The sequence below is a fragment of the Cupressus sempervirens genome, chromosome 3, assembly GCF_028749045.1.
Source record: "Cupressus sempervirens isolate cs-2001-9-10 chromosome 3, ASM2874904v1, whole genome shotgun sequence".
Lineage (NCBI taxonomy): Eukaryota > Viridiplantae > Streptophyta > Pinopsida > Cupressales > Cupressaceae > Cupressus > Cupressus sempervirens.
This window is the reverse complement of record NC_143120.1, coordinates 233,444,139-233,472,131: the sequence shown is the minus strand read 5'-3', so window position 1 is coordinate 233,472,131 and position 27,993 is coordinate 233,444,139. Positions and strand designations below refer to the sequence as shown.

At 35.7% G+C, this 27,993-nt stretch overlaps 2 protein-coding genes across 2 annotated transcripts; both read right to left on the bottom strand.

The window, feature by feature from the left end:
- Positions 1-14: 14 nt before the first annotated feature.
- LOC149565710 (protein trichome birefringence-like 2) lies at positions 15-3,642 on the bottom strand. Its single transcript, XM_089817233.1, has 5 exons — positions 2,840-3,642; positions 2,213-2,405; positions 1,940-2,130; positions 1,519-1,677; positions 15-1,248 (listed from the first exon to the last, which is right to left on the bottom strand). Exons 1-5 carry the CDS (start codon positions 3,310-3,312, stop codon positions 909-911), a joined length of 1,356 nt encoding a protein of 451 aa, XP_089673359.1. The 5' UTR covers positions 3,313-3,642; the 3' UTR covers positions 15-908.
- On the bottom strand, positions 3,374-27,913 carry LOC149565709 (F-box/FBD/LRR-repeat protein At1g78750-like). The gene is made up of 5 exons (XM_089816371.1): positions 26,963-27,913; positions 26,530-26,805; positions 26,227-26,308; positions 25,452-25,528; positions 3,374-3,655 (listed from the first exon to the last, which is right to left on the bottom strand). Exons 1-5 carry the CDS (start codon positions 27,860-27,862, stop codon positions 3,374-3,376), a joined length of 1,617 nt encoding a protein of 538 aa, XP_089672497.1. The 5' UTR covers positions 27,863-27,913.
- Between the last annotated feature and the right edge of the window lie 80 nt (positions 27,914-27,993).

Below are 27,993 nucleotides of genomic sequence, written 5' to 3'. Positions count from 1 at the left end.
AAAACATTTACTCGTTTGGAAAAAAAACATTACTCATTTGAGTGTTTAAAAATACATCGCATATTCCTTTCATTGAGATGTTAGGTACCGGGAAGAATCTGCAAAAATTTGTTCCAACAGTTTCTTATGATAATCGTAAAGTGTTATTCCTCACATGCACGGAAAGTACACTTTCCTGTACTTTCTCTCGCTCTTCTCTCACATCCAACATAACAGCCCTTTACAGTTATCGCTTGCGGTTACAGGCAAGTGACATTCTTTTCTTTCACAGGGGATAACTTTCAACTTAAACCGCCTTCAAACCGTACAGAACTGCCCTCAAGCTGCCCTGATCCTTCTTACCTCTCTCACATGAGAATGATTGAGCCAACAAATTACCCTGAAACCAGTTGGGCTTACCTCAACAGCAATATACATATGTAGCATTCAAAGAGTCGGTGCTTGATAAACCGCCCATTTGAATGACTGGAATAAATTAGAGTGACATTAATTTCTTTACCAAAAAAAAGGGTACTTATGAGGGTGGCAAAAAGAGCTCAAAAAATTGAATGTCACTTTGGAATCATAGGCTTTGAGGCTTTGAAAGATCAATTGCGACGTGTATATTCCTCTACTGGTTTATACACTTTTATGCTAAAATTGAATTAAGGGGATTGGTTAGTAGGTAAAGAGAGTTAGAATTGCAGAGCTGTTGAAGCAGCTCTTCTTGCATAACTGATAGGGATAAATAGAGTTAGTTTCAGGAAAAAAAGTCATGGTTCTAAGCCACTCTTAAACATCATATGCTAAGGAAAATATTAAGTCTGGAATTTTTTTTGTCAATTTTGACCATTTAACACTTCTATTCTAGAGATCAAGCTTTAGTGTGTGATGTTTAAGCCATCTGAATTCAGCCACGGTTGAAGTTGTTATTTATGAGGCGGAGAGACGAGAAAAGCATATAAAAGCTCATTCCATGTATCAGGAACCCCAGGTAAGCACCAGTGGCTGCAATCTTGAATCTTATCCTGGGCCAGTCGCTCATCTTGAGAAAGGTCTCTGTTTGTCTGGGAGTAGATGGAAGGATGGGCATCCTTGCGGTAATCTGTGAGTCTGGTGATGTTTAAGTAAGTTATTGCTGTCTTCATCTCTCCCTCTATTACAGACTCTAACACATTCATCATTGCTGGATATTTGATCAGATATGTCTCGTTGAAGATTGGTTGGGTTTCTTTGTGGCATTGCCCACCTGAATTCCACTGCCCTCCTCTGCAATACACCAATCAGGCATAAAGATCATCCATTACACAGCATTTCAATGAAATTACAGCAACTAGAGAAAAGGGGGCTTTACAACTGCTCCAAGTAAACATTGAACCACTTTCTCCACTAAAAATGTGATCATCTTTTGACCAGATTGCAAAAACTTACAAATGTCATCTTTTGGCCACTAAATCTTCTTGTAAATCTGTTTTATTCAGTGACTCTTTCAACTTTTGTTACTTTTGAATTTGTTGAAAAATGTTGTGAACAAGTTACCTGAAATGGGAGGCTGAGTACCCACGAAAGAAAACTTTTGTTTTGTTGGGGTCAATGTTTTTATCCACCCAGTGGCCCCATGTTGTGAGGGCTTTTCGAAAAGCTTTCAACACATTCAATTGAGGATAAACATAATCTCCTTCTTGATAATAGTTCTTCCTGTTGTGCGTAACATGTAAACACAGAAGCATATGAGAATACATTAAAGTGGCATTAGGCAACAAAACAAATACTTTTGGAAAGGAAAAAGATTTTTTTGGGGGGAAAAAAGATTATGGATTGCAAAAAAATGCCGATGAATTTATTTATTTTTTAATTTAAATTTTAGAATTCCAAGACATAACTAGAAAAGTTTTCTTGAGAAAGATCATTTTCATAGCTTTAGATTGTAAGGGCTCTAAAAGGTAAAAGCAGTCATTACCCTTGTGAAGTTTTGTCATGGGTCCACCAATGCCCTGAATTGAAAACAAGAACATGTGCTTCCTTGTACTTGGCAGCAAAGCTATCCATTACATCCAGCCTAAGAGTGCTAATGCTACCATTCTCACCATTCCTCTCCGATTCTTGAACCAGGAATGGTGCCCTCACAAATTCCACACTGCAATTGTAATCCTGTCATCCACAATCACAATCAAAGCACATAAACACAGACTTAAGTAAAAACATGCATACCCAAAATAAGCTCACAGCATACCTCGAATCTAAATGCATAGAAACCTTCTTTCTTGAAGTCCTCTCTACCTGATATCTCGTACACTTTTTCCTTGTCCTGAACAGCATGACGAAGAATGCAAACAAGAGATTCCCACATGTTTCTGTTGAGTGAATCACCCACAAATGCCAACCTCTTGTCCCTTAACATTTCCAACATATGACTTGCATTCAACCTGAACAGGTCCATTCAAAACTTCAAAAACTATACTACAAAACCCCTTTGAAGGTAGATTACATGAACATGAGGCACAAGGCACCCCTGAAGAAAGATGGCTTGACAAAAACCTTCTAATTATCATAGCTGAAACTGCAATTACAGGTAATTAAGACAAACATTTACACAATTATCCCATAACCTAGAGAAAATCTAATAAAATTGTCCATAATCATTCTTTTTACCATATCTTAGAGATGATGCTCGGATTGATGAAAACACTCATTCAATAACAAAACAAGAGGCATAAACTCAAGATTAACATTATGAAGAGATAAACAATGCTACAAACCCTTCGCTGCCTTGTCTACCATAGCTGAAAATCAAAATACCCACTCATATAAGAAAACAACGGAATTCACGGACATTGATTAGGACAAAAACTCATTCTACCTTGGAATATCACAGTCATTTGGCTGCCATCTCCAGTGCTGGTATTCTTCATCCGGCCTCTTATTTCTAAAACAATTGAAAGACTCATCCATATGAGGGCATGAGCCTGCAGGATAATATGGGTATGAATTATCTTTCACCCACCTCCCCAAAAATATATTGCAATGCTTATTCTCCATCTTCATTGTGATGACCTTCACACCAGCAAATTCAGCATTATGAACAGGAAAAGAGCCTCTGTTTTCTCTTGAATCCACGATTTCTTGTGCATCTTTAATGGCCACAGACGAATATATAACTTCCAGAGGCCTGTTTATGTTCAACATGGGATACACCTTCAACTTGGCTGGATAATTGAATGACATATGTACTGAAAACACAACCATGAAACCAAAGGCAAATCCAAGGCCGAAGGTAAATATCTTGGGCCTTCTAGCTGTCAGAATGCAACCTATCTTCATGGTGATTGACATATTATTTTGATTATCTATAAGCGCTATGAAGGTGTAAAACTCGAAAATATATTCTTTTCTCTCATATAAAAATCTTCAATTGAAGATACCTTCTTCCTCTTTTTGATATTCTCTGTGCAGTACATTTCACAGTTAGGGCTGCAGCTGCATCTGTTGCATTGTTAACTTTATAGTCTTGTTTCAAAGCATATATTGCTAATTGACAAAAATTAGTCTCATTTTTGACGGATATTTCCTGATCAATAGCTTGTATTGTATCTGGAAGAAGTGCTAGGAATTCACGATTGTTGGAGGGAACGACATATTCACGAGCAGACAATGGAATAAGTTGAAAAGGAGCAGTCTGTTACGAGGAAATAAACGTTGGAGTTGGTTATTCCCCGCTCTCAATTCCTTGGCCTGCACAACATTCTTGTGGCACATGTACCCCACGCAAAAAGATATACAGCATGTGTTGTTTCTGTGAACGGCTGGATGATTTTTTTAGCTGGATAATTTTTATTTCTTATTTTAATTATAATGGGTATTCAAAAGCATTTTAGTTGTACCATCAATATAATTAATTTCGATGGATGGCATTTGCCCATCATTAAGATTTTAAAATATGTTTAGTTATTTAATTTCCATTATCAGAAAGGAATATAGAAGAGACAATCTCTAGACACGTCTCTTTTTCATTCTCTCTTACCTGATGATCTATTTCTAAATATCTCCTTGTCTATATATAATAGAGGTTTGGTAATAGGTGCATAGAAGAGGGGTAAAAAAGGAGAGTAAAAGAGAGATAGGTATATAGAGAGGGAGAAATAGGGATAAATAAAGGGAAAGATAGGTTTAGAGGGAGATATTTAGATATGAATAATTAGGGCATGATAAAGGAGAAGATAGATGGGTAGAGGGGGGGAAAAGATAGCGATGAAGAGGGGGAGATATAAATATAGGGAGGATTATCAAGAGTGTGTGTTTATAAGTGAGAGCGAAAAAGATGTGGATTTAACAAGATACAAAGGAGAAAAAAGGGAGAGGAGAGAGAAGTAGATAGATATAGAAAGATGCAATGATATGAAGGGATAAGATAGAAGTAGGGAGATATATCTAAGGATAGATAAAATGAGGGAGGGGGAGAGGGAGAGGGAGAGGGAGAGGGAGGGGGGAGGGGAAGAGGGAGGGGGGAGAGGATTACAAGAAACATAATTATACGTATCAATATAAGCAATGGTGGGTAGTTTGAATCCATGGACAAAGGAATATGGTTCACCTTCTAAGTACACATATGATAGCCTCTTTATCAACTTCCTCCATCCTATTTTCTTCCTCTACCAATGGTGGATTACTTTGACCTCAGACATGCAAAAAAACCTTGGCCAATATATAATAGGAGTGTCATTTATTGGTCAAGGTTGGGAAATGAAAGGGGACACATTAGTGTGATTTGAGTATGCCAAAACTATTTCTCAAAAACTAGGGCATGCTTGTCATTTTCAATTCAAATATCATCATGTCTCCACATGCTTGGTCCTATTTCCACTGATATCATGGTATGTACGTAAAAATAGAAAATTTGAAGTTTAATACTACATTCCACATATATCTAAAAATTGTATGTTCGTTAAAACACAACTTAAATTGATCCTATAACATCTTACTCTAAGTAAAATAAGCCAAAAAATAGATAACAACATATAATAAAATTAACATATCAATTTGATACCTCATTCCATCTCTAGGAAAAGGGGAAGGAATGAACCTATTAGTAAACCTAGTTAGCATTAGCTCACATGGATCATGAGTGTTCTCTCTCTCTCTCTCTCTCTCTCTCTCTCTCTCTCTCTCTCTCTCTCTCTCTCTCTCTCTCTCTCTCTCATAGTTGTACGTATTACTTTCCTTAAACATTTTCATGTGTTTTCCCATTAAATGCTTGTGAGCTTGTCTTTTAAATGCTTGCAAGCTTGTCTTTGGGAACCAAACATGAAAAATGGTGATGGAAACTTAACCCGTTTGTGTTTCTGGTTCCTTAACTTTAGTGTTAAGTGGGGAGAGAGGTAGAGGGATATGGAGAGAGAGGGGATAATGGAGACAAGGAAGAGAGGAGTAGAGAGTTGGAGAGGAGAGGTGGGCTAAGGAGGGAGGGAGGGAGGGAGAGAGAGAGAGAGAGAGAGAGTATTCTATGGGGTGGGGATTAGGGGGCAGGGATGGAATACGATTTTCTAAACATATCTTTGATCTTTCAAGTCCATTGCAAAGATAAATGATTGAAATTTCCAAAATTGGGCATTCTAATAGAAACATTATCTCAATAGGTCTTATCATTCATAAATCATAACTAGTCCTTATATGGTTGCTTTCATGACCAACAAGAGAGGGATTAAGGAGACCTAGTTACTATTGTCCTTGGTTGTAGAACTTAAATGAAACATGTGATGGAAGAAGCACTCGATCATGCTTCCAAGAAACTAAAGACCATGATGCAAATTTTACTTCATTAAGAACAAATTCAACTTCTTCTTATTAAATTGGCCTTTATTGTTTCAAATTTATCATTTTCACTTGTACACAATTTTAAATAACATGGTAAGATTTTTCCTATGTAAGCATATTTAAATGATATGAGAGAGAGAGAGAGAGAGAGAGAGAGAGAGAGAGAGAGAGAGAGAGAGAGAGAGAGTAGCAAGTAGGAATACCTTACCACTTCAATGGTTCTATTGTGACATTATGAATAATTCTCAAATCTAATGTTTTTTATTAAGAAAATGGGTTTTGAAGGGACCCTAAAACCCAACATAAAGTAGGATAAAACAAAGGGGTCTGCAGCCTATATCAAAAGATATACAATGTACTCTAAAAAGTGAAATAAAGCAAGTACAAAACAAGACAAAGATGAAGAAGGGGGAGCCAAGCCATTGAAGACCCCCCATAGGTGCAACCTAGCGGTGAAGAAAAGAAAAACAATCAAACACCAGACCACCCTTGGGAGAAAGCCTAGCATCGAAAAAATTAACATTTTCGCTTAGATCCAAGCAAGTGGGATCTAAGAGTCATGTCAAAATATGGGGATGGCTTCTTTGGATGTTTACCTTTTACAGTAATCCATCCATCTTCCACCTTGAATGCTGCAACATGGCAAGCTATCGATTCCAAAGACCTATTAGAATTAGCAATGATCAGCTTATCCAAGGAAGCAAAGCCATCAACAAATAATCATATGATTCATCACTCCTTTTAAAGTAAAGTAACAAATTTAACTTCATGAAGCATTCTCATTAAAAAAAATCTAACCAAAAGTTTTTCATTTCAAAATATATTATAATTACTTTCTACCAAAAAAATGTGGTTATATAATTCACGTAGATCAATAACATTCTATTTTATATGATATTTTGCTTATGCGTTTCTTTAATCCTAAGGCCTAGGTTAGCTAGTTTCTCATGAACATCTATTCCCCTAATACTAATAATAGTAGAAGAATATTTTGGAAAAAAAATTGTCATTTGGTAGCCCAAATGGGAGAACCAAAGGGCATCATTATGGGTGATTTCAATACCCCTCTCTTGGCCTCGGAGAAGTTAGGTGGGCTCTCGCTTGATGTGGATAGTAGGCAACATTTGGCTGACATGATAAGGGACCTGACCCTTTTCGATGTTGATCTCGAGGGAGGCAAATTTACTTGGCCCAATAGGAGAATTGGCATAAATTGCATTCAGGAAAGATTGGATAGGGCCCTCATCACTTTGGATTGGATGAACCATTTTTACTAAAAGCTCTCGTCTATGGTGCATCTTGGATTGGATCATTCTGTGATCTCTCTTACCTTAGATACCATCAATAGAAAGAAGGCTTTCCCCTTTAGATTTGCGAAGATGTGGCTTGCTCACCCTAGCTTGTTTGACAAAATCAAGGAGTGGTGGGGTATAGAGTTTGAAGGAATTGCCATGTATAAGGTGGCCAAGAAACTTAGATTAATTAAAATGGAGATTTGAAAATGGAACAAAATGGACTTTGGTAATATTTTTCAAGCTAAAGAGTGGATTTTGGAGGACCTTTCTAAGGTGTAGGAAGAGATTTAGATCTGGGGTTATGATGATTTTAGGATGAATTCTAAGAAGGATATTCTAGTTGAGCTTCACAACATTGTGGGGAAAGAGGAAATGTTTTGGAGGCAGAGGTCTAGGTCGGTTTGGCTCAAAGAAGGGGACAAAAACTCTAGATTCTTCCATTTCTCCACTTTGAAACATAGGGCTGCCAACAGAATTTGTGAGATTAAAAAGGGGAATGATACTATTAGGGAAGATAATGAGATAGTGGAGGAAGCTATCAAGTACTTTTCTTGCATCCTAGCTAAAGACCTTAACTTGGAAGAAGAGGACCAGAATGTTATTCTTAATGGCATTCCTAGTGTGATTAGTGATGCTCAAAATGGGACCTTAGTAGCCATCCCAAAGTTAGAAGAAATTAAGGAGGCGATGTTTGCTTTGCCAACTGAGAAGGCCCTTAGCCCTGATGGTTTCCCCACTTTTTTCTTCCGGATGTATTAGGAGGATATTCAATATGATCTAAGTCAAAGTTGTTCAAGAATTTTTTGGAGCCAGGGACCTGCTTAAGGAAATCAATACCATTTTTTGGTTTTGATCCCTAAAGTCACTGGTGCATATTCTTTTGAATCTTTCATACTGATTAGCTTCTATAATTCTTTTTACAATATTTTTGCGAAGGTTTTAACTAGCAGATTTATCAAATTACTTCTGGAGATTATTGCACCTCAGTAATCAGGATTTATACATGGCAGACAAATCCTAGACTCCATCATTTAGGTTCATGAAGTGGTCCACTCCCTTGATGTTGGTAAACATGAGGCTTTTCTTCTTAAACTTGATCTTTCTAAGGCCTATGACAAGGTGGACTGGAGTTTCTTGGATAGAATTTTGGAAGCCTTTGGCTTCAATGACAAAGGGAGAAAGATTATTTCTCAATTGGTTTCTACCCCCTCCTTTGTAGTCATGGTTAATGGGACCCCCTCTGACTTCTTCAAATCTTTCATGGAGCTTTGGCAGGGAGACCCTCTCTCACCTATCCTTTTAATCATCTTGGCTAAAGGCCTAGGTAGGCTTATCCATTTCAAAAGTTGTATAGGGGATTTAGTGGGCTTGAAACCTTCCTCTGGTCCCTTGGTCTTCACCCACCAAAAATTCATGGATGACACCAATTTGGGGGGAGAGGCCTTGGTGAGAGAAGCTAGAAATGTGAAGAGCGTCCTCAATACTTATTCCAAAGCCACTAGACAACTCATCAATTAGAACAAGAGTTCAGTGTTCTTTTTTAACACCCTAATGGATAGACAGAGGAAAATTGTTGACATTCTGAGTTGCAATGTTGGCGTCCTCCCTTCCATTTATTTGGGTCTCCCCTTGGGGACCAAACCTCCTGACAACTTTTGGAATAATCTCATTGATAGATTCAACAAGAAGCTGGTGGGATGGAAAGACATCACTCTGAGTTAGGCTAGTAAAGTGATGCTGATTAAATCTACTTTGCATAATTTTCCCACTTATGCTTTAAGCCTCTTCTCTATCCCATCTAAGGTGGTTAATAATCTGGAAGAAAAATAGAGGAATTTTATGTGGTTTGGCACTGAAGACAACAAGAAATACCCTTTGGTGGCTTGGGAGAACATCTACAGATCAAAGAAGCAGGGGGACTTGGGATCAAAAATTTGAAATAGTTCAATAGAGCCCTTCAAGCGAAGTAGATTTGGAGGCTTTTCAAAATCAATGGAGAATGGAGAGATATTTTGAAGTTTAAGTATGCTGCTAACATCAATTTTAGATAGCTTATCAGTAAGGATCCTAACCCAAGGGGCTCTAACATCTAGAATGGTTTTTTCAGAATGAAGAGCTTAGCTTTTGAGAAAGCTAAATGGAAACTAGGTAATGGAGAAGATATTAATTTCTGGCATGATGACTGGCTTAGATTAGGGCCTCTATGGGACATAGATCCATTTAATAGATAGGCTAATGATTGTATGGACAGATATGGGGGCAAGGTGAGTGACTATAGGATACAAAACGAGTGGATTGATCTGGCTGAGATGTCCTTGAAGCTCAAGCCATTGATGGACATGGTCAAGCATATTCCCCTATCCCACAATAAGGATTCCATAATCTGGCCTTTGGCTATAAGACTATGCAAAACAATGGTTCTACCCTTGTTTGGGCCAAAGCCTGGTATCCAGGTCTCATCCCAATAATTAACATTTTTTTTTGGATTATACTCCAAAACCACATTCTTACGGTGGACAACCTTACCAAAAGGGGGAATACAATGCCCAATAGATGCATTCTATGCAAAAATCATAGTGAGAGTGTTGAGTATATCTTTATCCATTACCATTTCATCAGAATTATCTAGTCTCTTTTCTTATCTTTTTTCAATATGACCTGGTGCTTTCCTTCCAACATTTTGGGGATCTTTGAACAATGGCACAATGGGTTGTTAGGGGGTGATATCATGGACATGTGCAACTGGACCTTACCCCATGTGTGTTGGGGGGTTTGGAAAGAGTGAAACAACATAATTTTTAGGGAGAAGGAAACAAATGTAGACATTATCTTCCACAAACGCCTTAATGCTATGCTAGAAAACTACAACAATATCAAAGGCCCTATCCCCTTTCTCAGCACAAAGGGCGGGGATAAAAATAAGAGGGAAGATTGCAGATGGACTCTTCCACCCGAGGGATGGCATAAAGCTAATTTTGATGGGGCTACCAAAGGCAACCTAGGAAAGGAAAGGGTGCGAGGCATCATCAAAAAAGCATATGGTAAAGGGATTGTTGAGGTTTCTGCCCCTCTAGGAATTCAAACTAATCATTATGCAGAGGTGATAGTAGCTCATCAAACAATCAAATTGGCTAGAGATATGGGAGTTAAAAATCTTTGGCTAGAAGGAGATTTAAAATATATTATAGATTGCCTTAACAATAAGAAAAAGCCAACATGGACGATTATGAATATCATTGAAGAATGCATCCAACATCTTAAGACCATCAAAAAAACCTAGGTGGCTCACGAGTATTGGGAAGCCAATCAAGCAGTAGACAGGTTGGCTAATTAGGCAATCAAGTACAATGAAGTGGCTAAGTGGATGGATGGGCATAATTTCTTGTCAGATATTAATGAGTTGATCGAAAAGGAAAGGATCTCGAGCAGATTGGGAATCATAAAAGGTCCATTATGATCGTTTATGAGTTATAGGGAATGTGCAAAAATATGATATGTAGATTCATTATGATTGTTTATGAGTTATGGGGAATGTGAAAAAATGTGATGTGTAAGTACAACATCAATTGTACTTCTCACACCAACAATATCCATCAACTTACTTTGAGGACCGATTTTGGGTAGAAAGTACACAAGGTGAAAGGAAGTTTCAAGAAAATGACTAGTGCCAAAGATATTCCGGCTTCAAAGGGTATCAATACCAGAAATAGAGCTTGCATAGAGGAAGACATCATGGTGAGGGAAAGACACAGGAGGGAACCAGAGGACAAAGCTCAAAAGTGGTGCAAATGCTCCAAGGTGTGGAGTATTCTGAAAAATGGTGAAGTCACAAATTTCATAGAATGACTCCATGGTTGGAAACCCTCTGTTACCCAAAGCATGGTAAAGAGCTAGAATGAGGAAATTGCTAAAATTGAAGGGGTGGATTTCATGATGATGGAGGATGTTATCTCCACTATAACTAGCCATTATGGGAAAGAAATTCTATAGAGACAAAAAAAAAAATTGGGTAGGTGGTGGTAGAATTCACCAAGGATTTAGGGAAAAGAAGTTGTTGGTGAAGAAGGGTACTTACTATCTGTCGAGATCCATTAAGCCATTGTGGAGTTTTGTGTTGCAGTTTATTATCAAGTACATCTCCCTTGACACCATATTTGAATGCCTTAGCACCCACCATTTTGTGCTTCTCAACCATTTCAGGTATGGGGCAATGATATCTATTCCCTTCTACCTCTACTCTTCTATTAATGAAAATATTAATGATTATAAGGAGAAGCATTCTAGCAACCCTACCTTCCATAAGGGGCTTTTGTTATTAATCTACAATTTTTTCAAGGCTAGGTCTATGGGGAAACAAATTAAGAATAGGAAGGAGGGCAAGAAGAGCAAAGGGGACTCAAAAGAGTTGAGAGATGATTATTTGCCTTCTAATACTAAGGACAGCCTTGAGATGCACTCAAACTCAGAGGAGGATGAGTCCCCACAACATAGCTCTACTAAAAGAATCATTAAAACTGAGAGGAAGGAGAAAAAAACACTAATTGAACCTAAACAAGGTTTTGACATATCTTTGGATAGGGACTATAAGGAAAGGGTTGAGGGCATGGATACAAAGGGTGATAGTGCTAAAGGTAAGGAGGAGACTTATCTTAGAGAAGGGGAGGGCACAAAGAGGAAGAGGGGTAAGAGAAACATTACCATCAAAATGTCAACTAGCAATGAGGAGGATGTAATGACCTTCAAGGGCCAAAAAAAAGGGAAAGTCTCTAATTCCAAGGAGGAAAAATAGGGGGTGGGAAAGGACGAGGTAGAGGAGGACATTAATCAGAGTGAAGGGGATGAGCAGGAGCAAGGCTATGAGGAATTTAGAACTATAAAATACAAATGCTCGATTGCGGGCAAGGATAGAAATGTAGTGTGGAGAAATTTTGACACTGATTCTGCTAGAATGGGGATTAATAGAGAATTGATCAGAACTTTGGTCAAAGAGAATGAAGAGGGAAAAATCCAAATGGAAGAGTTGATTGACTTGACCCTTGTGATTTTTAGTACTCCACTAAGGAAAATCCTCAAATGGATGTTCTCAACAATGCTAAAAACGATGTGGTGGACAACTTCCACACCACCAAATAGATTTTTCATGAAATCCAAGAGCTCAAATATAGAGTGAGTAGCTTGGAGAAGGAGAACTATAGCTTGAAGAATAGAAAAATGGAGGAAGAAAAGAACATGAACAATAGAGTGGAGGAAGTGAAGAGTAGCGTCCAAACTATGGAGAGCTCAATGCAAAATATAGCTAAACAAAGCTATAACATTCTTAAAGAGGCTAATGAGAACGTAAAGGTTCTCATTAACAAAGTCGAAGAACATAGGACTAGTAAGGAGGAGGACCATTCTCCCAACAACGCTAAGGATAGGTCACCTGAAGATAGTTTGAGGAAGCAAACTAGATCCAACATGAAGAATGATATCTAGGAACCCGGCAAGGATCTCTCTGACATGAAGGAGGCAGCTAGTAGAATGTCAGAGCTAGAAATTTGTGCAACAGAAATACTCAGAGAACTCACCAGAGCTGCCTTTCTAGCTTTTTTGCCAATCCTAGTTTTTTGTCCTGCCCTCATGGTTTTTTCAGGTTTCTTCCTTTTATTTGTGGAGGGCTATTTCAGTTGGTTTCTTTTAGTTAAACTATTACACTAAGCATTCTTTTTATGTCTATTTTTTGTTGTGCAACGGTTTCAGGGCCTCGTTAAAACCTATTTTCCTTAATAAAAAATGTTCCATTTTATATGTATATAATGATTGCTAGACTTTTTTAGTAAGTGAGAAATAGATTTGTGAAATTAAGTACTTGATGAATTAATAGTGGTAGTGCTTACCGAGTCAACACCATGCAACCAAAAAGTGTTTAATAGATAGTTGCATACCTTTTGTATTAGAATCATCTACCTTGTTATTGTGTTTTCCCTTTCTTGACCCATATTCATGATCAATACTTAAAGGAATTTGATTGACATTGATTTCACATTTACTTATATCTAACAATATCATTTGAAGACTACGAGTGCTCTGCAACTTGGCCCATGACCGAGTGTATGATATCCACGACCTTCCCAAGGAGGCTAGTTGGTTGGTATCCTGTTCCTTGTCCTTTCATTACCTTGGAAGATTTAATTATTTTCCATCCTTTTGGTGGCATTTATGAGCCTCTCCTCTTTAGGTGGTATTTCATAGGATATACCCATCGCTAACCTATAGAAACCATTAAACCAACCTGTTGTTGCTATGTTGAAGACATCTATCCAGGCATTGAGAAATCAACCAGTCATCCCAAATAGTGCCAAGCTCAAGCACGTGAGGCAAGAAAGTGGTGAGTCAAGCTGAGAAGGAGATTCAAGTAAGGATCCTTTCTCTCTTTCTTACATCCTCATTCCTAATTCTTAGATGAACAAGGCAATAAAGAATGAAATCTTTAGGCTCAGAGAATTTGCAATCTTCATAACCTCTCAAGACCTAAAGAAACTAACTGCAACATATTATCTTAACAATTGGTTGCATAGAAATTAGTCAAATAAACTAGGTTTTAAGGGTTTGCTTCATTAGAATGGTTCAAAGTGGTGTTTTCCTTATCTTTTTCTAAGACTCTAAGTCCCAAAAGAGTGAAGTTGAAAGGAAATTATGGATATTTGGAAACTTCACCTTTCATGCAATTCTCTGGTCTCTAGATGTTGTAAATGAAGAAATTATGGCCTTATCATCCCATGTTGGGTTTTTGTGGGGTAAAAGTTTCACCTTTCCTTTGAAATTTGAAATTCTCAAGCTCTAGACCTTGTTAGCAAAGTTATTCAAATAGATAAGTCACCCACGTTGTTAACCCATATAGATGCAAGGGTTTTGATTTCTATCAACCTCGACAAGGATCTTCCCAAGGATGTTTCCTTTCTTATTCATGGTCATAATTATGTGTTCCCTTTAACCTTCTTAAGTAGCATCAATTTATGCTTCTTATGTAGAAAAGAAGGGTATATGAGGAAGAATTGCCCTCTTATCTAGAAAGTGAAGTCTGTTGCAATTCATGGTCATCATAATGATCCTTAAGCCCTAAAGGAGAGAAACATTTTTATTACCAAAAACATAAAGGAGTTGGTCAAGGAGATCCCCTCATTGAACATTGACACCTTGTGTGTTTCACTTAACCTTCATGCTGAGTTGGATGCTCTTCAAACTGCTTTCAAAGCCCTGACCGAGAAAGGCCCTTATGTGTTTGCTCATGTTCCATTATCGATTGAATTTTTATCTCCATCCTCAAAGTCTTCTAGGTTTGTAAAGGAAAAAATGTAACATAGGACGATGAATGCTCAACAAATTGTTCTTGAAAAGATTAAGATGCTTTTGAGTCATAAGTTTAGAAAAGAGTCTTTTAGACACCTTGTTTACCAACCCCCACCCCCCCCCCCCCCCCCTCCCTTACGAGGTGGATGCTATACTGAAGGGTTAAGAGGTCCAAACCTACAATTTGGTCTTAGGTATTACTCCTAATCAAAGAACCCCTAAGAATATTGATAGGAGTGATGGGCTAGATGCCATAATAGAAACCTATGATGCATATGATAAGCTCAATGATTTTGATTTGACTGTGATCCTAGCTGGAATTGGTCCTTCTACGCCTCTTGTTATTGGTGAAGGCTGAAGGAAGCTAGCTTCAGAGATTGGGGTCACAAGTGATGATGAACACAATGATGAGGGAATGGATGAAAGCCTAGGAATTAGGGAAGAAACTCCTAAGATGAATAATGTAATGAAGAGAGATGGTTTTACATTTGATGCCAAGAAAGTGGTGTGGATGCCTAGAAGGAATTTCATGGAAAAGATGGAGGAGTTGAGCCCCAAAGGGAACGCGCGCATGCGCACACGCGCGCGCGCACACACACACACATAGAACATGTGGTGAAAAGAAAGAGAGGTAGGTCCTCGATGTCTTACACCCCCTCTAAGCCTTCTAAGATTCAGAAAGGGTGATTTGCCTAATTTTTTTAAAAGATTTAAGTCCCCCAAAGGTAATCAACCCTTATCACCTTATTTTTAATGGCCAAGTACATTTCCTAGAATACTAGAGGTCTTAAAACCCCATATAGGAAGTATGTTATAAAGAGATGGCTTAGAGCTCATAAAGACATTAATTTTCTATTACTTAAAGAAATCAACGCCTCTGGATTCCAACTAGAAATAGCCTTAAAGTGTATATGGAAGGATGCTAAGATCTTTTGTACCAATCATGATAGAGGTAGGGGAAGGATTTTCATCCTTAAGGGGCTTTCTAATGAATGGTTCATAAGGCACAACACTTGGTGAAGGTTTTACAAATGGAGTTGCAAGCTTTGGGTTTAACCATGGAGGAAACTTTGTAGTTAAGTGCGCTCAGGCTAGAGTAGTACTAGGATGGGTGACCTCCCAAGAAGTCCTAGTGCTTCACCCTTGTGAGGATCACCTAGATCCAATGAGTGCTAAGTGTTCCATTTATTCTCATGAGAGATGGATTCATGTTGAATCACTACTCATGAAACATGGATCAATGAGTTTGACTCAAAATCACACAGTTAAATCCTAATAGCAATATCACAATTTGATTTGCTATAGAAATTGTCTCCTACTTATCAATTGTCATCCTTGTTAGCCCTAAATTGAAGAATTCTATAGTTGAAAGGGGATCTTTACCTTGCAATAGGATAGTATGGGTTGTGATTAACCACCAAGAAAGTGTGTTTGGAGTTTGTTTAGTTTATGCCCCTAATGAACATCTAAACAAGATTTCCTTATGGAATTGGATATCCTAGCTTCAACATATTCGCTAGATATTGGGCAAGGACTTGAATATGGTAGAGAATCAACAAGACAAGGTTAGAGGATACAAATTCGAATGGAAAGGAGAAGAGAGGTTCTTTTGGTCTAGAATTATGAGCAAACACATGTTAGTTGATCATCTTGTTGGAATAAGAGAAGAGCACAAAGACATGTGGTATACTTGGACTAACATCCAGAAAGGTAACAAAAGGATTTATTGTAGATTAGATAGATTTTACGTCAATAGAAACACATTTATCTTTCAACCCTTAGAGGAAGGTTTCAGCGTGCTAGTCTACCTTTTTACACTGTTTGATCATCACTCTATTATTGCTTCCATCTTTTGGATTGATAATCAATCTTTGGGTATCTCTAAGGTTGCAAGGTTTGCACTCAATACCTCCTTACTGAAGGATGATGATCTTGATGCTGCCATAGTAATGGTGAGATGGTTTAACCATTGTGTAGTTCATCATCCTAATGCATCTACTAGATGGACAACTATGATTGAGATATGGAGAAATCTTTTTCAAATAGTGGGTAAGAAGAAAGCTAAGGATGTCAGAAGAGAAGAGGTCTCTTTACACAAAACCCTAGTAGTGGCAGAAACAATCTTGTAGTCTGATCCAAATGATTGTTCCTTACAAAATGCCCTAGTTAAAGCTAGAGATGCCTTGAGAAGGATTCAACAAGTTAAAATTTAGGGAGCCAAGACAAGAGAAAGAATCAACTAGATTAAACATGGGGATAAAAGTACAATGTATTTTTTTCAAATACTAATAATAAGGAAGCTAGGAATAAGATTAAGGTACTTAGAGATGAAGATAAACTGATTAATGATAATAAGGATATATTGGAGTCCTTTGTAACTTTCTACAAAACATTATTCATATTAGAAAAGCATAGCTTTGATATGGAAAGTGAAAGAAATAGAATAAGAAAATTGATTCCATGAAGGATTATAGAAAAGGATAGAGTGATACTTGAAAGTCCCATTGCTAAAGAAGAGATTGTTCATGCTACATATCCTAGATGAGTAATTGTAACATTCTTGGGCCAGATGGAATTCTTGTGGAATTCTACAAAACTCACTTGGACTGGATTTGGAAAAATATTTAGATGTTGTATGAAGAAGCTATAGAATGTGGTTCTTTGGGGGATGCGACCAACTTTGGCCTAATAACGCTCATACCCAAGGAGGGGGACAAGACCTTGATAAAAATTTGACAACCTATTACACTCCTCAATGTCTCTTGTAAGATCTCGACCCTTAGAATTAAAGAGGCTCTACTAAATTTCATCAACCATACTCAAGCTGGTTTTATTAAGGGGAGATATACCTTGGAGAATCTCATTACCTATTGGGAAACTATGGAGTAGGCTAAGGACTCCAATCAACAAGAAACCATGTTTCTCATTGAGTATGAGAAAGCATATGATACAATAATATGGAAATTTATTAGATTGATGCTTGAATGTTTGGGATTTCCTGGAGGGTTTAATAAGATGGTGCTTACTTTAATGGTAGATGTCTGTACTACAATGGAGGTCAATGGGTTGACATCTAATCCCTTCCCCCTTTGAAGATCTATCAGGAACCCTCATTATTTTTCATTGTTGTTGATAGCTTGCATTACATTCTTAGTGATAATTCCTTGTCCCCTAAAGTCAGAGGTGTGGCATTACCTAACTTGGAAGAAATCAATAATGTGCAGTTTGTTGATGATGCCTCACTTCTCATTAAACTATCAAAGATTAATGTCACTAACCTCACCACCAAGATGAATATTTCATGTAAGGCATTAGGTAGCAAGGTCTTCATTACTAACTATATTATGCTTGGGTGGGAAGAGCAACCTCCCCCATGGTATTGTAATTTTGGTTTCTCCTAGGGCAGTCCTCATATAGTTAGATACTCGGGGATACTTTTTTCTGTTTCTCCTAACTTGTATTCCACGTGGGCATGGATTAAAGGTAAAAATGAAAGAAAAAAAGAGCAAATGGAATAATAACTACTTGTCCCTAGCTGGATGAGTCCAAGTATGTCAGATTGTTTTATTACCATACACTATATATTATTCTTATGCATGGTTCTTCAATCAAAATTCAATAAAAACCAAATAAACCATGTTTAGAAGGTGACTAGGGACTTCTGATGGTTAGATGGAAAAGGAAACAAGAAGAGGCATGCAGTTAAATGGAGTCAGTGTTCTATGAGGAAGGAAGTAGGTGGGAAAGGGATGAAAGATTTAAGATTACAAGACATAGCTCTTGCTTCCAAATGGATTTCCAAATCCACTAAATGTAATGAACCTTGGAAAATTCTAATCAGACATACCATTTCTCCTAGTGTCCCCTATTTACGAAATTTTTTGAAGGGCCTACATATTCATGACCTCCGTTCAAGTAAATGGAAGATCAAGGTAGAAGGTTATGTGGTCTATAAATATATTTGGAAAGCTTGGGAGAAAGTTAGACACTAGGTGTCAAGTGTTGAGATCAATAACAATCATGTCAAAATCTATGGGAAAAAATCCCATTGGTGGAATCTAGAAAGACTACTACAAGGATGATCTGCAAAGGTGTAGGACAAGATATTCATGCATAGATTTAGTAATCTCATTGAAGGAAAAAAAAATGTAGTTGGGAGATCCTTGCATAAAGATTTAATTTTCCTCTTTTCCAGAAAAGAACATATGTTGTTCTTAAAAGTGCTTGGTAGAATGCCAAACTTCTTTAGAGATGTGTAAGTGAGATTGATAGACTTCCTCTTCTAACCTAGCCTGATGAATCTCATCTCTTTTCTACCAAGGCTAAGTACATATATAATTTATTGTTTGATAAATTTGAAGTCTTTGAGTATCTTAATGCCAAGTGGGCTTGTAATCTAGAACCTAAATGTTGGTCCAAATACCTCTCCTCAATTTGGAACTGTAATATTGAGCCTAAGATCCAATGCTTTCTTTGGTAAGCCCTACTCCATTGTTTACCCTTGAACAAGAGTAGTAGTGACCCTTTCCCTTGTACCATTTTCTAAAGCCTAAAATTATGTCTCACTTGTTCACTTAATGTGACTTTGTCAAAGGGGTATGGGATTAGTTTGGCATTCATTTTAACCTTGATATTACCTTCTTCCATGTTGTTACTGGTTATATCCATGGGCTCCCCCAAACATCTAAAAAAAATTTGGGCCATGTTTTCTTCTTACTTGCTTTGGTATATTTGATTAATTACGGATGATGATGTATATAAAGATAGGAATATGACCCTTAGTAAGTCTCTATGGAGACTCACTATGAGTGAAATTTGTATATAGGTCGCAATTAGCTATAAAGTAAAGGACATACAAGCAATAAGGATTACTAGTGCCTATTCTAAGATACTTAAGGATGAGAACATCCATTTTGAGGTTAAAGCATGTGACAAAGAACCTTTCACATTTGAGGGTACCCTTAAAGACATGTTGGACCAAATCAAGTTAATAAGGGAACTTGAAGACCTGAACAAACAAATGGAAACAATTAATCAACCAAGTAACAACGCTAATGCTAACTAGCCTAATGTTAGTAGGTCTAGGATGAGAAAATTTTTCAATCAAATGATAGACAATATGGACATGGAAAATGTAGTTATCATCGTAGAGAATACCACTGAATTTAATGAAGGAAGAACTTCCATGTTAGAGCTTGATGAAGGATACAAGTATTGCCATCAAAGATGGAGCCAAGAGGCTCAGGTGGGCTGATGGTCTCTTCCATGGACAATATGGGTGGAAGGTTGAGTTGTCTACGATTTATTATAGGATAGTCTCTTTTTGAGCTTTAAACACTAAATTTTGATTGGTCTGATATTATAATGTTGATCTGTGTGGACCTTAGATCGTGAACTTGTTGTTTTTGTTCATAGACTCTTTAAAATTGTGGTTAAGTGACTTGTTAAAGACCTTTTATTATATCTAATAGAAACAAATTAATATCATTTCTCATCTTAGATAATTTGCAAATTCATTGAGAAATTATTAAAACATTAAATATGATGCACTAGCATATCTTTGTATGACTATAAAACCAATCTTTTTGAACTTGGTTAAATTAAAATTAAAATCTAAAATATAATAATTTTATAAGGGTTAACTTAAGAGAACAATCTATCTTAAATACTACTACCCTTTATTTAACATTAACCAAACTAATTATCATTTGAATATACATCTAGTTAAGGACCAAATCAATGCATCAAAGGATATATTGTTAGACATGGATAAGGCATTCAAAAGTCAATTAATTCATCTAAATAGGACAAAGATCTTGTATTGAATTTGGGAGAAAAATCCAAATACAATTTATCCATTGTAGTCACAAGAACATCAAATGTTTATGAAAAAGAAATTTGCGAGTTTGTAAAAAAACTAGAGGTAACTATATTTATCCATTGTATTTTAACTCCTAGCATAACTCAAATTTATTTTCATTTATCACGCCTCTAGCTAACTCTATTTAATCCATATTTAATCATAATTATGAGAGTGCATTCAATTTAACTACCTTAGATTGATTTTAGGACTTAACATCTTGTGCAATCTAATCTAATCTTATATGGCTTACATTCTCTAAGGATAATATTGCAACTCTTTAATTCTTGTGCAATTCTCCACTTAATCAGTCTAATATGGTTATCCAAACTATGAGAAAAAGAGATTGATAATGATTGATTCAAATATAAAGCATACAAAAATTCATTTAGAATGTGAAAAAAATAGTTCAAGTTCTTAAAAAATATGAAATTAATATTTATTATTATCAAATTCAACTCATAAATATAATTTTTTAATCATCTACTTCAAGATTAAAACAACTAGGTGATTGAGTTGTTTGATGGAAATTGCAATATTCTCAAAATCACCAAAGTGTATTTTTTTTTATCATATTTAATGTACATAATACACCGTAAAATAAAACATGTATGTGTAGAATTATAAGATGCACACAATTTTATTATTTTAAATTTTTTGAATTTATGAAAACACTCATATTATAATATGGGTGTACTAAAAGACCTAGATTCAAGCCCCCTTTAGAACCTGTTTTCTTAATAAAAATCATGCGTGTACGACAATATATTTTTTGCTACAAGTTGCATTGACTATTAATTTTTTTAATAATCATTAGTATTTAAGTTTTCATAGATATCTACCCTAAAGGGTTCAACTCTCATGTCAATACCCGAAAATACATATTTATGAAATTAAAAAAAAGGTAATTGTTAAACAGTTTCTAAATTGATTTTGCTTATCTTTCTAATTTGATGAAGACAATAATTTAATAATAACTATATTTGTATCTCTCCTACCATAAATATCTAATATAATTTAGATTTCTAATACATTAAGGTTTTGAACTTCTGTTAGTATTTCTATTGTATTCCCATTTTCCCTAAGACACTATATATCTAGTAATTTTAGATCATCATGATATTTCCATGCATAATTGAATAAGAAAAAATTTTAACACTTAAGATCATTTTGTTAAATAACTATTAGAAAATGATTCCAGTTAGTTTAAAGATTTAGTGAGAACAATGCCAAAAACAATTATTTTTACAAAATGTGAATGTTTAAATACAATTTTTTGGGAGTACATAAGATGTTACATTATATTTCATGCAATGTTTTTTCTCTAGATTTCACCATTTTAATCTCTTTCACTTAATAAAATATTACTTTATAATCTATAGTTTGGATAGTAAAAATTTCGTTCTTGGTGCATCCTCAATATATGTGTGTATTTTCAAAATTAAAACAACTAGGTGATAGAGTTGTTTGATAGAAACTACAATATTCTCAAAATCACCAAAAGTGTTTTTTTTTAAAAATCATATAATGTACATAATTTGAGGTAAAATAGAACATGTATGTGTAGAAGTATAGGTTGCACACAATTTTATTATTTTAAAAAATTTGAATTCATGAAAACACTCATATTATAGCATGGGTGTACTATAACATTTTTTTTACTACAAATTGCATTGACTATTAAAAACTCTTAGTATTCATTCATATTTAATTTTTCATAGATATCTATCCTAAAGGGTTCAACTCTCATGTTAATACCCAAAACTACATGTTTGTGAAATATAAAAAAAGGTAAATGTCAAACATTTTCTAAATTGATTTTGCACATCTTTCTAACTTGATGAACACAATCTCTCTCTCTCTCTCTCTCTCTCTCTCTCTCTCTCTCTCTCTCTCTCTCTCTCTCTCTCTCTCTCTCACACACACACACACACACACACACACACAATTCAGATTTTTAATACATCAAGACTTTAACCTCATATTAGTTTTTAGTAATTTTAGATTCATCATGACACTTCCATGCATAATTGAGTAAGAAAATACTTTTACATTTAAGATCATTTTGTTATATAAACATTAAAAAATGATTCAAGCCAGTTTAAAGATTTAGTGAGAATAATGCAAAAATATATACTTTTACAAAATGTCAATGTTTAAATAGAATTTTTGGGGAGCACATAAGATGTTACATTATATTCCATGTAGCAAAGACATGCACATTTTGTGTTCTCTCTATTTCACCATTTTAATCTCTACCATTTAATAAAATATTGGTTTATACAATTTGGATAGTACAACTTTTTCTCTCTGTGCATCCTCAATATCTACTGGTATTTTCAAACTATAGGACTAAAAGTTTAGGAGGGAGAATGGTGAGAAAATCTTAACAACAACACAAGTAAAATAATGCACTTCCATTGAAAACATTCTCTTGTTCATAAAGGCCATAGTGGTTCTATAAAATAGAGTGCAACATTAATTGAAAATACAAACTAGGTTGTGTCATCTCACACATCATACTAACAGTCATATTAGGTACCACTTCAGAGACTTATATGGTTAACATGAATATGCATGAGATTGTGTAACAACATACATCATTAAGGTAATTGTTAGAAAATTAAATGGGTTATATAACACTTCAACAATCATCAAAAATCTCTTGTGTTCCTAAATAAGTCACAGAGTTTTAAGTAAATCATGGTAATATAATAAAGTTATTATAGAAGGAGATGAAGAAAATAGGGCATGAAAAGGCACACATATGTAAGATCTGGCAAGGATAAGAAGACAATGGGAGAGAATAAGATATAGATAGGTCATATGTAGGTGATACTAATGGAGAATGGTGGGGAAGATATGAACATATCATAATGAGAAACATATTAACATTGAATAAGCTATTAAAGTTTATGAATATATTGATCTAATGTATAATGATACATGCAATTTATTAAAACATATTTGTACTCGATGTATATCTAATTTCTCCCTTTTTATTACATGATAGTTGAGCTTCCTACATAGAAAAAAGTACAAAACTTTCACATCGATCCTAATTATCTTGTCACATTTATCAAGTTACTTATCATTTCTAATTTTTATTTTGATATTTAAAACTAAGACATCAATACAACTTTAGAAAAAATAGTATTAATTTGACTAAAATAATTCTCCTTGCATTGTACCTCTAATTCCTCTTATGTCTCTTAATTAATGTTTGCTTCCTAAATAGCTCTCAAAATGCTTCCCATAAATCCTCTTAATAATGCTAAAAACTTCCACTTACCTTATAAAGTCTCATGGACGTTTAAATTTCATCTATCTATCAAATATTTCATAACAAGAAAATGAAAAAAGAAAGGAAAAAGTGCTTTAAAACTAAATTAGATTCAATTCAAAATACGAAAAATCTTTAAAATATATATATAATCGAAAAACGTTCCATACTTTTATCTTCTTAGTGAGGTGTAATGAAAGAAAAGGAAAATGAGCAAGGGAAAATCGGAATCCAGTAGAGAGATAGATATGGAAAACATACAATGCGTATAAAGCGAAGGAAAATGTAAAATAGAAAATTCCATGTTTTGGATGGGTTACATTTCCGCCCTGTACATGTTCTGAACTTTAGCTACAGCTGCTGTTGCCGCAGTTCGTTGTTCACATAGAAGAGGAATTAATCAAGAAACTAAACAAATCTTCCGTTGCAGTCTAAATAAATGTTTGTTTGGAGCATTTGATAGTAAAACTGAGTAGAGTTGCATATGTTGTTAGTCCCACATTGGTAACAATATTTGAAATTAACACTAAATAATCCCTCCGTCAAAGGCACCTAAGCATGTTCCAGAGGAGGTAAGTTTGCAAATTGATGGTCTGCCGCTCTCTTATGGTTGACTGCATGATTGATATCATCTATCAGCCAACATAACCCTAAACCGGTCTCCCTTGTGGAGTTATTTACAGACAACGTCAATGGGGTGTTTCTCCATGGTTTTCCTCATGATAAAATGAAACCATGATGCCCAAGGATGCCGCAGTTTGCAAACGCAGTTATGATTCATTCAGAGGGTTTGCAGGGGTTGTAATGGTGTAGTGCGCTACGCATGCAACGATTATCCTCGCCCTTGTTTCCACACCCCCTCTTTTCTTTTGGCAAACAAGAAAACATTTTTATCATCCCCATTTCTTCGAGTAAAGATAACTTCAACATCTAATGAAAGAGCGCTAGGAAAAAAACCAAAAAAATTGACTTTTAAACTTCATGCAACCAACAGTGTTTATAAATTTATAAAGAAAACAAGTTACATGTCAACATTTAAATACATGAATCATGCATCCCTCATCAGAAAATCCAGAGCCATTAAATTGGGAATACTGCAAACCTAACATTTAATAGAAATCTTTAAGTCATCCAAGGCAGTTACAAAATATATATATATATATATAGAACAAATTTCATATATGCTTTATGATGATGGCTGTACACAGCCTGTTTCAGAGCTCTCACTTGTGTAGAAAACACAAGTACTCATGATACTGGTCTCTACTTTATCCCCCATGCTAGGAATTTCACAATGATAAAATCATAGTTATTTGATCATCTGAAATAACAGTTATAAATTAGTCTTCTGAAAAAGGAAAGATAAGAATGTATAGATTGTTTTCTAAGGTTATCTGAGGACGTATAGGATACCCAAAAATTACATTGATTATGTACCCAACTCTGTACATGGACTTCAATCTCTCTTGAATGAGTCTGTACCTCATATTATCTGATTATTTGGAATTTAGTACTTTTTCCTATGAAATCGTTTCACACTATTCAATCTTGATCACTTCCCATGGCCCTAACCTTTGATTTGACCTAATAAGTTTCTTTCTCTGTCAAACTCAACAAAAACCACGCGTTTTCATGCTAAGGTTGATAGGAACCTTGATGATCCAATCCGCCACACGTAAAGGAAAAATTTAAGTTCTGAAAAAGTAGCCAATGTTCACTATTTAGTACTCTAAGCCTAACAATCAAACATTAGTATTAGCATGTGATGTTTAATTAGTCTGTAAATGATCAAAGGTAATCCAACACTGAGAAATCATTTGATCTAACTTGAATTGTTATGGTTGGAATATTGAGTTTAGTAACTAATTTCAAGAGTCTTGGAATTGGGCTTTACACCTGCTAATTGCATTTGCCTGAAATTCGCTAAAGCTTTTCCAACAGATCCATTTTGTGCATATCCTGCATTGACTGCTGTCAATGAGAAAGGCAGCTAAGAAGAGTTGCCTTCACTTCAAGGGAGTTGTCTGATACAATTGTCATATGGCCTTCAACAAAGCAGTTGATTTTCTAGCAAATTGTGAGGTACATAAAACTAACTTGGTTGAGTCATTCTTTGTTAGTGGAGATACACCTTTTCCAAAATTAGCATGTGTTCCCAGCAAGGTGGCTCTGGTTTGCTAGGTGCTTGCTATGGGTGTTCATATGATAGCTTGAGTCCTGCAACAAGAAAATGCCTATGTCCTATTTTCAACTATCATGAGATGGCTGCATTGCTGCTTGTAAAAGTCATGGTTCTCATTCAATTTGCTGGTGCTGAAATGCTGAGTGTGGGTCTTTACATTCCTCTGAGAGGTGATATAGAAGATGTGGAGAAATGCTGAGTTTGTGTCTTTCCATTTCTGTGCAGGTAATTTGGAGAATCTTTGGATAGAGAGAGAGCCTATGATGGCAATACATTGTTGCAAAAGTAGATCTAAATTATCTTGAAATGGCTAACATAGAAATCTGTAAATTTTTATTTGGATAAAATTGCAGACTATTGAATAAAACAGCAGTGTAAACTAGCAAAGCAACTGATTGCTATTAGTATGTATCGAAATAACGTTCACTACTTTTTCAACTGAGATATTATGAAAATATTAAGAAAGTGTAAATGTATTTCACAATACAGCAAAGTTCTATAAACACTGTAAGAAATTGGGATATATCAATGGACAAAACTGCTGCCAAAAATGGCACAGATATTTCAACCTGGATTGAAAATTTCAAGAAAGTGAAATTGCATTCCAAAGTTCAAACAACAATGTTTATGTTATTTGCATGAACTTATACATAGGAACTCAACCAGCATAAATAACTTTTGACATACAAGTAAAAGTAATATGAAATTAAATGCCCAAAAAACACAATCAAAGGTCATATTTTTTCAGCCTATACTTGGATAGGGTTGGAGTAGGCATAGAACCTAGTACATGGATAGGCTGGGAATTGTTATCCAGTACAATAATCCTTGCTTGTAGGGATGCTCTCCCCAGAAACCTAATATCTTCCAAGAACTTCAAACATTGAATCTTATCATGTTCTTTTTCGTCTTCAGGTTGCTGAATTTCCAGTACTTCAAGAGAGGGCATACTTTGAAGTAAGCAACTTATTATTTCAACTTCTTTCTGGCCAAACTCAAAAATGTCTATGCTCACTTTCTTGAGATTAAGATGTGGAGGAGTGATGTAAAAAGGTATAACCATCTCCTGGATTGCAAGGAATAATTTAAGAATTTACGACAAACTTAAACTTACTAATTAAAAATAAATAAAAAAGTTTATATTATTTATCCAAATTCTACACATACGACCTAAAACTACTAACTTATACAACTGGTTCAGAATTTGTGAAGTTTGTACATACCTTAAGAGATAAGCCCAACAAAGAGAATATCTGAAGATTCGGAAGCCTCTGAAATAGTTTGAATAGAGGAAAATCTATATTTTCGTTCCTTTCCAACTCCAAGGCTACGTTAAGTTTGTTCAAGGACTGAAAGTTTGCTAGGATTTCAAGAAACCTTGCAGCAAATTCTGTATATCTCAGATTAATATCTGCATCTATGAATACCAGTTGCAGCTCCGTTAAAGTATCTCCACAGTACATTTCAAGATGAGTGACTGCATAAGAAAGCTCATAGAAGAGAGCACCATTCACTCTCAAATCCTTAATCATGAAAGCCTTCATAAGTTTGAGCTTTGGGCAGTCAACTAATACAAACTTAACTCCATGCTGAAAATGTATATTCAAATGTTCAATAGCAGATGAAGAGATTATTGCACGAGCTACCCCAAAACAATGTGTCATTTCAAGTTTTTGCAAAAGGGGACAGAAGGATACCAAGGAGGCTAAGGATTCATCTGTCATTTGAACACAAGTGAGGTAACAACTAATGAGGTGGGGGAATCCAACAAAACTAGTTGGGAAGCTGGTGAGAACGTGGAGATGCAAACGAAGTGTTACAAGAGATGAACATGAAAAGAGAGCAGGGGGTGTTGGTCTATCAAATAGAGTGAGATGTTGGACATTGTGTTGAGATGCATATTCTACCCATTTACATACATTTTCAGGAGAGTAACACAAGTCCAGGTGAAAGCCCTCAAGGTTTCCTGAATGTTGAAGTAACATGTTGGAAATTATATTCTCATCCCATGAAATTGTACAGCTGGAATTGATTCTAGAGAAGGTGAGTGTAGGCATTTGAGTGTAGAGAAACCTCCACCTTTTAGAAAGAACAGAAGATCTGACTGCATCTTTCACTGGCATTTTTGATAGTATGAAAGAAATAAGAGAATCATGAAGTGTGTCGAATGCATTGTAGCTACATCTCACATGGCCTTTCCTTGGCATTGTTGATAACATGAAAGAAAGAAAGGAAGAGGTGAATGTGTCATCAT

Bases quoted from the DNA above. Each gene is read 5' to 3' on its own strand.
- LOC149565710 (XM_089817233.1), bottom strand. From the start codon at position 3,312: ATGTCAATCACCATGAAGATAGGTTGCATTCTGACAGCTAGAAGGCCC. The intron at 2,131-2,212 runs GTATGCTGTGAG...TGTGGATGACAG, and splicing joins TCTATGCATTTAGATTCGAG to GATTACAATTGCAGTGTGGA. The intron at 1,678-1,939 runs GTAATGACTGCT...TACGCACAACAG, and splicing joins CATGACAAAACTTCACAAGG to GAAGAACTATTATCAAGAAG.
- LOC149565709 (XM_089816371.1), bottom strand. From the start codon at position 27,862: ATGCCAGTGAAAGATGCAGTCAGATCTTCTGTTCTTTCTAAAAGGTGG. The intron at 26,309-26,529 runs GTACTAGGTTCT...TTTTCAATCCAG, and splicing joins ACAATTCCCAGCCTATCCAT to GTTGAAATATCTGTGCCATT. The intron at 3,656-25,451 runs GTAAAGCCCAAT...TCCTCGTAACAG, and splicing joins GGCAAATGCAATTAGCAGGT to ACTGCTCCTTTTCAACTTAT.